The following is an 11,209-nucleotide window of genomic DNA, read 5'->3' as shown; positions in this document are numbered from 1 at the left end:
TTTTTCCAGTTTTAAACCTCAAGTTCCTTATTTGCAATGAACAATATAACCCAATGCATAAGTAGTGTAAGATACTAAAGCTCTGTACCAAGAATTGTATCCTTTCTAGACCACCATAATTCTTCCCATCAGAGAGAAGAGCATGCTCAGAAAATAATGACTTTCCCAACCAAAACATCAGCATGGAATAAAATCTGTAACTCAACTAAGACATCCCTAAAAGTGTTAAGGAATGGAGATACTTAATGTAGGCATTGAAGGTATTAGAAAGTGGAAACTGAACCTAAATAACAATTAGCATAGAAAATAAACTGCTTGAACAATACTATGCATCTATTGAAATCTTCTTCATGGGAATAATGGAGTTATCCTTTCCTTCCCCCTGCAGTTTTCCATCACTTACACGCACTTCTAAACACTAATGATTTCACAAGGAAAGAAATCCAAAATACCATTGATTCCAGGGCTGTTCTCCTAATCTTAACATTGCATTAAGTGCTAATTTATGTTTTTTTCATAATGATCAGTCTCTTGGCTTTTCAGTAAGCTTATCCCAACCAATCTGCTTTTTCCTATTACTTTCCCTGTATTTCCTTCTGCAGTTAAATTCGCTCTTCCAATAGCTTAACTTTGAATTATTGTCTAATTCTGTTAATTCTGCATAAAATGCCATGAACAGAAGATAGTTCCTTCCTAGGTAGGCAGATGTGGAAGGATGGCTATCAACATGAGGTGTTTTAGAGAAACATTGCATAATTTTTAGAGGACTAAGATTGCAAAAGCAACTGGACTCTGCATGTCAAACAGTTATGTCACACAAGTATCAGGACAGAGGGGAGTTGCGGTTCACTGATCAATACACAAGCTTCAAAGGGATGAAGGAATTTTTAACATGTATTAATTTCTAAGAACTAAGAAAGAACACTGACCCAAATGCTGCACATATTTCTAAGAAATTTAGTAGGCAGTAGAATAGCAGGACAGAATAAAGCAGGTGATGAGGAAAGGGAAATAGCTTAACCAAAAAACATTTTACTCCATCCTATAAATTCTTTCAGTGCCTCATATTTTCACAGCTTTTTGGCAGGAGTCTGGAACAAAACAGCAAAATAACACTGTGAAACCTCTTGATTAAATGGATACAGGAAACATTGTTGCTGAAGCCTGCTGTCTCTGTGAGACAGGCACACATGGCAGTGATAGGGAAATGTGCAACAGCCTAGTGGGACCTGTATCTCCTGGCAAGAGACTGATCCAAAACATACAAAGGATGGAATTTAAGAATTATTTATTCATACAAACACATTTAGCAACTATTCCCCATGTACCAACAGCCTTATCTGAACACCAGTAAATATGAATTTCTGCAAGGAAGAGATACCCTAGTTCACTGAATATTATGCAGCAGAGAGAATAACTAATTGAAATGCATTTTCAAGGTAATGTTTCACCTAGTTGAAAGAAACAAGTGAAAGCTTTACTCATACACCATTATGCAGCAAGGCCCCATTAGCATGCATTAATGAAGCACTGTAAACCTTACTTTTGAATTACATTGCTAAGCTTGTGTCACACCCTCAGAGGCATTGAGTCAGGTTTTAATATTCCCTGCTAGTAGAGACTGCAAAAGTAAATGTGGGTAACTGCATGTAAAAGGTTATTTCTTTCGCCATTAATCTGCAGCTTCAGCTCATGTTGAGTCCAGACTTTCAAACTTGCATATATTTGATCAATTTTTTAAAAATAGATTTCTGACTATAATAAATACCATTGTTTTGTCAGATCTATGAATTCTTAATAACACACAGCTCACTAATTAATGGTTATTAGGGCAGTCTTCGTTCACCTTTAGACTCAGGTAAGTGATGTAAAATGTACACCTATTTCTTAAGTACCAGCAAGATCAGATGCATGTAAATAAACTATTGTACATAAAATAAAAAGAATCCTGTAACCACTTTTTCTAGCTCTTTGATGAAGAAACACAAAATTAATTAGTCATCCACTTGTAGAGGCCAACGTCAGCTTTAAAAGCACATTAAATTCTCTTCCAGTGATTTAAATGTAGATTTTAAGTCCATTTAAAAAAATTCAGTAAGCCAGAGCAATCATACTAATTTCAGTTTAAAAGAATGGCTTATTTTCTTACACATTACTTAAGATGGTCTAAATATATACATATATATTAAAACAAATATATTAAAACAGTAAGAGACATGATTCAACTTTTTTTTTGCCTCCGAATTAGGATGGGCCCTTAGTAATAATAGCCTTAGTTTTGTTTGGTTTGGATTCATATGCAAATATTAGAGGAAACTTAACATTTGTTTGAATATTCTTCCCATTTACATTGTTTTAATAACAACAAAAAATTTAAAAGGTTCACTGAATAAAATAGTTTCAACAGTTCTGTGGCCTTGAATTCATGAATAATTCACTGCAGAGGTCTCAACAAACAGCTCAGAGCTGTTGGTCTTGTCCAGCCATTACTAATCTCTTACATTAAAACTAGGTTAAGAGAACTTCCATTTAGATAAAGGTTTTGGGTATCATTTTAGGATATTGGTCATGCTAATGGGATGCATGTACATTACAGGATGTATGGAACAAGTGACAACCACAAGGTGTTCAGTAGCCATACTGCAATGCTTGATAAGCTGGGTTTAGGCAGTGCAGAGGCCAAAGCACACCATGCCATGGGTGTCCTGTAGACCTCTTCTCCCTGAAAGGGCACAGCTTTTAGTTATGGGCTTGTTCATCTCTGAGCTCACAGGTGAAGACAGGAGCTGTAGTTCAGTATTAAGCACCTCAAGCTGGGAGCTTTTTTGGCACAAGGACACATACCAGTAACATCCCTGTCCACTCAAAGTGCTTTCACTCTTTTGTTTCATCTTTCCATTCTCTACGCAACAGCAGGAGAAAAAGAGTTAAAGGAAATCTGGTACAGTCATGGTGATCTGGCATCTCAGTTTGCAGAGTCCATCAAACTGTCACCCAACCTTCCTCAGGCACAAGGAATTCTTCATGACCTTTCACACCAACCCGTCCATATCCTCCCAATACTTGGAATCTCGATCCTCCTCATACTTGGAATCTGAGTATCAGCTGGATCTAGCTCATTTCCCTGAAGTTTTGGCAGTGCAGTGGACCAAAGGCACATACTGCTACTACTACTGCTATTTTTTATTAATGTTAGTTTTTATTTGGCAGTTCCAGTGGGTGCAGCAAGCCTTGGCATTTAGAGCATCTGCAATCTCACATATAGCAGAAAGAAAGAGAAAAATTTCTCTTGTCTTTCAAACACAAATATGACATGAGTCTGCAACTGCTGAAACCAGAGCTACCTTTGTGGGTGGCTCTATACATTCTGAAAACAGCTTTGTAAGCCACTGCAGGAAGAGGATACTACCATTCATTAAAGTTATATTGGCAATCTGTGTCTCAAAGTCCCAGCTTAGTCATGCATTTAAGTGCCTAATTTCCTCCATATACCAATTATGCACATATTATGGGTATTTTCCAACTGATATCAAAGCTGTCTTGTGCATTGCAGATAAGAAATGTCAACATGAGCATGTTCTGCTCCCTGCTCCTTTCTTATTAATGTGCACCACATTGCCTCTCCATGGCTAAATCTTCCTTACTTCCATACCTCATTTTTTCTGTAGTTCCTGATCTGCCTGTTAGCTCTTCAACACCTTTCCTGCAGTAGGAAGACTTAAGCAATAACAAAGAGAGTTTATGCTTTCACATAGCAAAGAAAAACTGGCTTAGAGCTGTGTATGATGAAAGGTTTAATTCCACAGCTTAATGATCTTTTGAGGAAACAGGCCAGTTCTTAGAGAGGACCTATTCTGTACATGATGAGAAACCTTTTACATCTACAGTGTAACCATATAAATATTAACAGGAAAATTACTGGTGTAAGTACCTTGGGCCTTCTGTGTCAGACAAATCACTGTATATGAAGGAAGGACAGTTTATCTGTAGAAGTCCAGGCACCAGCCACTTACAGCATCCCTTCAGGCACTCGGGACTCCACCTTTATAGGCAAGCAACTAAAATTTTGAATTTCAAGCATTTACCACAAAGTATCTAGAAACCTTACAGGAACCCACTCACCAGAGTATATCATAGTATCACTATAAAACACCACTGTTTCCTTCCTGTAGTTCTACAGAGATTATGAAAGGCAGACAAGATTGTTCTTATCTTCAACTGTTGGCTTTTCAAGACAGTGTCACAGTGCTGACAGCAAAGTAAATCCAAACATGGTCAGGAGCAGCCATTTAATCATCTTTCACTGACAGATTGGGGTTTCTTTTTCCAGTAACATATAATGAATTTCATGAACATGGAATTCAACACTGTTGAATTGTGCTTATTGTAACTGGCATAGTAAGATTAAGGGTATTTATTAATGTCTTAACATTTTTTGTCTATACAGAGTGTAATCTATAACAGCACCTGGTAGCCCAATATAGCAAGAGCATACAAAGGAATAGTACCATGTGTGTGGGTTGCAAGTTATCATATCACAGGCAATTTGGAGCATAGCATTGACACCTTATAATTGTATAAAGCTGCTCTGCAGGAGATGAAAAAGACATATTAGGCTGTGAAAAAGACAAATACCTTTTCTATATACTGACCACAGGTGTATTATGGAACAGTCAGTAAAGCCTAGCAGGAACATCAAGAGATAAGACAGCAAGAATTGAAAATACCTCCCCATCCAAAATTCTATTTCCCAAGGAAGCAAACAGTGCTAAGACTCTGCCAGACTACATAACAAACAGTTGATCCTGCTCTCCTTGCAAGTTATTTTACTTCTGACTAAAAAAGAAGCCATAAAATGGCAGTTGCAATGCTTCTTGATTGTCTTGATGTAAGGCCTTCAGCCTACAATATAGATTAAAAAGCTGAATCAATTGGTATTATTTCTGTATTTTATTTCAGTCAAGCTCAAAAAACCACCAAACCCCACAATGGAGTAAGAGCTTGCATAAAACAGAGAAGACTTGATGTAAAAGTGTGCTCTCTAGTGGAGAAATGTCATTCTGTGCAATAAAAATTCAAGCCATGCTGATCCATCCATTTAACCAACAGGTTTTTAGTGCAGAGAAAGTATCAAGATTTTCCACAATATGAAAAGAGTGCAAGTGACCAGTTCAACATATTTATTATAACTAAGGTAGGCTCATACTGAGTTACATGACAGATTACAAGTACATAAGGTTTCTAAATACAGAACAAAAAAATACCTAAGCCCTAAGAGATGTGTTATGTTTGTTAGATTTTTTTAAAGTAATGACAGTTTTAATGTAATAGCAAAACATTTATTTTTAATGATGTTGCACGTTATTATGGTACTATATTAATACCATATAGTCTGATGAAAATAGGTTAGTTTCACACCAGATAGTGGTACTTGGTTTACATGATCAAAACTAGGATTTTTCTCTAAATAAGTGTTTAATAACAAATTTCCTGTTCATTTATTTTTAGAGAGAAGAACTGAAATATTCACCAACTCCTTCATTTCTAGTTATACCACTAATTTTAAATCCACTGAATGAGTCTTCAAGAAACCCTAACTCCTGTTCAATGTGTTTTCTTACAATGGTAACAAAACATAGCCCATTTTCTTAATTAAAATTTTCTTCTGCCCTATCACCACTTTTTCTGGGCATGTAAAGATGACTGAATGCATTAACTCTGTATAATAGCAGATGAATTAGAATCTATTCTTTCAAACAACTTGGCCACTTTCTGCTTCCTCAACACCATAAAGGAATTAGCTTCTTTAAGTTCTGTATCTTAATTAGGCTGTTAGAGTATATCTCAAGTTGGAAGGCAGAAATATAAAAGACTTGCAAAACCTAAATATGCTAATTTTAAAATATATTAAAAATTGGCGTGCATTCAAATTCAAGAGTAAAGATCTAGCAAGACATGGATATTAGATTCCTCTTATGTGGTTACAGAATGTTATGATCAGCTGTTGACTGTTACAGAAAGCGATACTCCCTCTTCCTTTTTGGACCTAAAAGATAAAATATGGGGGAGGGGAAAGCTGTTTTTCTGAACATATACACAAACAAAATCATACAAATTAAAAGATTTGCCAGCTAAAAATTTTTTTTAATGGAAAATAGTTCATAACTGATCTTCTGCCGAGAGCAAGGGCAGAGTTTGCTGACTTCCAGCATAACTTGTGCTGATATGGCAGCAATTTAAACACTTGTAATTAGTTAATCCCATGAGAGCAAGCATATTTCCTGTTTCTACAGTGGTAGTCATATGGAATTTTGAGCTGGGGAACAATTGTCAGTGATTGAGTAGGAGAAAAACCCAGTTCTGCTTCAGCAGTTTTGTCATATCACTTAATAGAAAGATGAATAAGAACTAAGTAATAAACTGTAGATTGAATATGTCAAGTATTTATAGATATTTATTTAAATATTTATTAAGTGCTGGAACTCTGCAAAATGCTGTTTCCATTTAACACTCTCCTGCAACTTTTCACAATATTCTTTAAACGTGTGTCCTTCACATGGCCATATCACTTACACCACATGCAAGAAAAAATTAAATTCATATAAAACAGACAGTCTTGAAATTAAGGAGCCAGAAGGACAGGCAAGATATCCCTTGAAGTCCAGTGTGGTTACTATTACAGAGAGGTAACAAAGAGAGGGCTCTTAAACATATTTAGTTTAAAATTCAATGGAAGTCAAGAAAAACTAACACACAGGTGCGAGCATATTGTAGCACCACTGGAAGTTAACTGGTAGGTACAATTAGCTGTGTTGCAGTAATAGCTGCCAGTCACAGCAGTGTGTGTGCATTGATGGGAGGCAGCCCAGTCACTGAGGGACACATCTCTTGCTCTAAGTCTCATTTGAGAGTCAGAATGCTTGCAAAAGCTCCATTTTTAGATACAAAAGTGTTATCTCGGCAAGGCAGAAGTTTCACTGTGTTTTGCAGACTCAGCTAACTATCCTACATTAGAGTTCCTTCACTACTGAAAGGCATTAAAAATACCAAAGATTTATGCATTAGTTTGTAAAAAACAGGTCCAAAGTTATCTGACAGTTACCAGGTCATACTTAGCAACTCAGTTTAGCCCATGTAAGAAGTGAAGTCATGCGAAGCCTTCCAATTAAATATCCTCTGCATTTCCTGAGAGGAGAAAAAGATGCCAAAATCCCAGACAATTCATACTGACTTCAAATCCCATCTTATATGACATCTTTGAGAAGCTTTTGGGACACAGCTAGGAAGTCATCCACAGTGACAAATTACAGTTGTTACTACAACACTACCATGAAAGACCATTTTAAGGATAACTTACAATAATTCCTTCAGAAGATATTGTGCAAAGAACACCAAAGCTTGTACTGACCTATTTTTAATTCAGGTACTCTCCCTACTCCATGATAACAAGGTTTTAGAGAATATGAAAGCACCATCCAGTCCAAGGGGTCCTCATAAGACAGAGCAGATTTCAGCCTTCTCTCAATTTCCTATATTTCAACAGTTGCAGAAGTGCCATTTGTGTAGCCACCTTTGGACTTCATGTGGTCCTGAATTGACACAGCCTAGGGGAAAAAAAGCTTATTAGAACATGTATCTTATAAATTCTGGTTGCCAGAACAATTATTAAAGGCATCACTTTGAAAGGGCAGGTGGGCCATATGTTTACAGTGCTGAGTCCCAGCTGTAGTAGGGAGAAATAATTACTAAATCCAGGGCTGTTAAATACTATTTTAAGTCAGTGTTTGAGATGCATTTTGCTATAGAAAATCCACTTATTCTTATATCCTTCACCCTGGCACAGCTTTGACTTCAAGGTGATTTGGTTCTAGTATCAAGTGCGTCCATAGAATCTGTATCCAAAAGGTTCTCATTGTGTATAAAGATACTGAGGAAATGAGCATTTCCTGTTCAGTGTATCGCCCACAGTATCTCATGTTTACAAACCAAAAGACAGTTCTGTTCTGATGTTACACTATTGATTTAAAAAAAAAAAAAAACCTCAAAATTTTTCTCTCTTCTATAATTGTCTAGTATTTTATTAGCTACCTGCTCTACAGGTTATCTGTGCTTGTCCCAGAGGTGCACACTTACTGAGGAATAGTCACTACTCATCTCTCTGGCCCCGATGTGCGCGGTGTGCACAAAGTTCATTGGTTCTCCTATCATATTCCGGTCCAGCCTCCGGCGCCTCTTCTATGAGAAAATAAGATATCTTAGGTCTCCATTCAGAAAACATCAGCAGCTTTCAGCCAGAAGCAGGTAGCCAAGATAAAAATAGATAGCCAGACTGACCCCAAATGACACCTCATGGCAAGTGGGCTGAAGTTTCAGACTGTTCACAGTAAGACACTATGAAAGTCACTTTTATTCCTGCTAAGTTTTCTTTACTGCTGGAAAGTCAGAGCCTGAGAACTACAAACAGTCACACTGTCTAAGTTTCTGGCAAAGAACACACAGTTAAAACATAGCTTGACAGGACTGATTTTAGCTTTTGCACTACTTTGCCCAAACTAATCAAAACAACAGTAATGAAAAGTGTTTCCCACATAACTGGAAGACAGAATTTAAAATCCAATAAAGGGTGGCAGTTGTGCATCTACCTACCGGTGGGGGCTGTTCACCATTGCACCAATTAAAGCAAACCAGGAACTCAGTCATTATATTTCTCAGTAAGTAAAAAGGTCTTGTTAATTGTAATTCTCTGGGAGTTTGAGTGGTACAAGGACAAGTGCAGCTCCTAGAGTGAGCTTAGAAAGGAATTGCTTGTGCAGGTTCACTGGTAGAGATCACAGAATGCATCTGATAAGTATACCTGCAAAGAGATTAATATTTCAGTTTATATTAAAATATATAAAAGTTTTGTAACAGTTATTGAGCAACAGGCAGTTCCTAAGACTGAACCAAGACTGTTACATTCATAAACATGCCTATAGAGGAGAGAAGCATCAATTTAAAATTACTATGTTCACATCAGAAATAAGGGTTAAGAATTCTGCATATTTACTCACAGAGAGTATTGGAAGTTCTTTATAGAAATGTGATAAAATCTATGCTAGAATGAAGTCTTGTTTAACAGTCTGTGATCTGGTTTTAAACAAAGCTAATCAATACTTATGAATTATTTCTGATTTGAAGAAACCAGCTTTGAACAGATTGACCTACTAACACTTACAAAATGAGGCCTTACATATGATAAGGTTACTCTACTTAGATAGGGAAGAGCTCAAAGCAAAGAACCTTCTACAATTCCAAATAGCCCTTAGAAGAGGAAAGAGGAGCCTTGCATACCAGCAAGAAAAACATTAATCAGAGTATAGAGCTTCCCAGAATGTATAAAAATGTTAACCTAGCAATCCTGAACTGGAGACACAACTAGGAAACTCACTGACTCTAAGTACCATGAAGCCAGGAGACAGCCTAATTTTTAGTAGTTACTGACTTTTTTCTTTTTTTTTTTTTAATGTATCTTTGTTCATAGTAAACCTAGAGTTATAGAGTAGCCTTTGCTATCAAATTTTTCATACCCCAAGTCATTAAAACAATATCACAACATGTTCATTTAAAGAAAAATTTTTTTGAAGCTTACAGCTTAACAGAAGTTAAACAGTATAGTTTCATCGATTCAGTCTTTCTGAGCCTCCACTAAAGCTTTCACAACAAACCAGCATAAGCTTCATAGGCATTTCCTCTTTCATAGGCATTTCTTATGTAGTCCCACAATTATGTAATTAGCACTCTATTTCTTTCACCTTTGTGGTTTTCTAACATTTCATCATGTCTCACTTCAAGCAGATTTCTTAAATTTCTTCAATTTATCTTTTAAAGCTCTTGTTGTGTCTGCCCCTTTGCTTTAAGGAGTCTATATGATACATTTCTGCAGAATGTCTTATATTATTCCAGTTTGTCCTAGGTGGTTCTAATGCAACTCGTTATCTGCCTCAATTACCATTTTTCACCTCATGCCCTCACAACGGTCTTTATCACCACAGGGAGGGACAGCGCTCCACACAACCATAAAAACATACAGAAGTCAAAGCTTTTGCCAGCACTTCACATTAGTCGTGGATTTTTCGGGCTTGCTGCATGTTAATGAGAGCACATCAAAGCTAAGGTTTTCTTAAGCGTGTCACCGCACGGAGATCACCTATTCGCAAAGCAGCCCGAGCCCGTGCCCACCCCAGAGCACCAGCTGGACCCTACCGTCCTCCTGCCGCACCCCGTGCCCATCTCCCTCCGTGGGCTCCGCGCGTGCCTCGGCTCCCGGAGAGTCCTGACAGGATGGTGCGTCCTCATTCAAGCGCTGGCACACACCCAGCTCCCGTCTTGGCAGCTTCAGCACATTTACAGTTCATATTCCTGGGTTATAATTAGTCCTGTTGGCTAAGCAGGAACGCTGCGCTGCGCTCCCATGCCCCGCGGCGGCTCCTGCGCTCCGGGAGGTGCTGCACAAGTCTCCTGTGCACTTCACGCGTCCCTACAGGTGTCAGGAACGCAGAGCGGAGACCAAAAATAGAGCCCTGCTTTGGCGTCAGATTTGTGCAGCCGTGCAGTTTTCTCAGCACTCCCCATGCAGCCTGTGGCTCAATTCCACCCCTGCGGCAGCCCTGCAGGTGTCCTGCTGGCACACGGCGTGCTGAACGCCTTCCTGTTGTCTTTTACATCAGAATGCTTCTTTTCCTCTGCATGACTCAGAGAATCATCCCCCAGGACGGGAATGTTTGTGCCAGGGCATGGGACACCACCTTGCTCCCGGAGACTCAAGGTTTCCACACTAACTAGAAGAATTTTAAAAACATCTTAATGTTTCCAGGCTCACCCAAGACAATTAAAAGCCAACAAGAATCCCCGAAGCAAGGAGAAAACAACATTTTGTCACAGTTGGCACCCAGACCAGAACGGGACAATATCCTGTTGTTCTTTCTCTCTGTTTTTCACCATGGCAGCAGTATCATCCAGGCGGGGAGACAAAGGCCCTGGGAATGGCTAGCACGCGCAGACACGGATGCTGGATGTGCTGGCAGGATGCACAGCCCTGCTGGAGCCCGGGGCCTTAAAGCACCCCAGAGCTTTGGGAATGTTGAGATAAACTTCCCTGAGTGTAACAATCAATTTCTTCTACCACTGCTGTATATTAAGTATTCAAAGTCTTTATGTATTTTACTTACAA

General features: G+C 38.3%; 1 protein-coding gene across 2 annotated transcripts; it reads right to left on the bottom strand.

Annotated features, from left to right (window-relative positions):
• Positions 1 to 1,271: 1,271 nt before the first annotated feature.
• Positions 1,272 to 10,873, bottom strand: LOC110474256 (CDC42 small effector protein 2-B). 2 transcript variants are annotated; one of them, XR_013340665.1, is made up of 5 exons: positions 10,243 to 10,873; positions 8,647 to 8,854; positions 8,134 to 8,235; positions 7,409 to 7,604; positions 1,272 to 6,046 (listed from the first exon to the last, which is right to left on the bottom strand). XR_013340665.1 is itself a non-coding variant. In XM_021537524.2 (4 exons), the coding sequence occupies exons 2-4, from the start codon at positions 8,698 to 8,700 to the stop codon at positions 7,530 to 7,532; spliced, it is 231 nt and encodes a 76-aa protein (XP_021393199.1). In that variant the 5' UTR covers positions 8,701 to 8,854; positions 10,243 to 10,873; the 3' UTR covers positions 1,272 to 7,529. The 2 variants fall into 2 exon arrangements, 1 of the variants encoding a protein (XP_021393199.1); XM_021537524.2 differs by having other exon boundaries at positions 1,272 to 7,604.
• Between the last annotated feature and the right edge of the window lie 336 nt (positions 10,874 to 11,209).

Source organism: Lonchura striata, chromosome 11 (assembly GCF_046129695.1).
Source record: "Lonchura striata isolate bLonStr1 chromosome 11, bLonStr1.mat, whole genome shotgun sequence".
Lineage (NCBI taxonomy): Eukaryota > Metazoa > Chordata > Aves > Passeriformes > Estrildidae > Lonchura > Lonchura striata.
This window is presented reverse-complemented; position numbering and strand designations above follow the sequence as displayed.

Bases quoted from the DNA above. Each gene is read 5' to 3' on its own strand.
- LOC110474256 (XM_021537524.2), bottom strand. From the start codon at position 8,700: ATGACTGAGTTCCTGGTTTGCTTTAATTGGTGCAATGGTGAACAGCCC. The intron at 8,236-8,646 runs GTAGGTAGATGC...ATTTTCTCATAG, and splicing joins ATGGTGAACAGCCCCCACCG to AAGAGGCGCCGGAGGCTGGA. The intron at 7,605-8,133 runs GTAAGTGTGCAC...TTTTTCCCCTAG, and splicing joins TGAGTAGTGACTATTCCTCA to GCTGTGTCAATTCAGGACCA.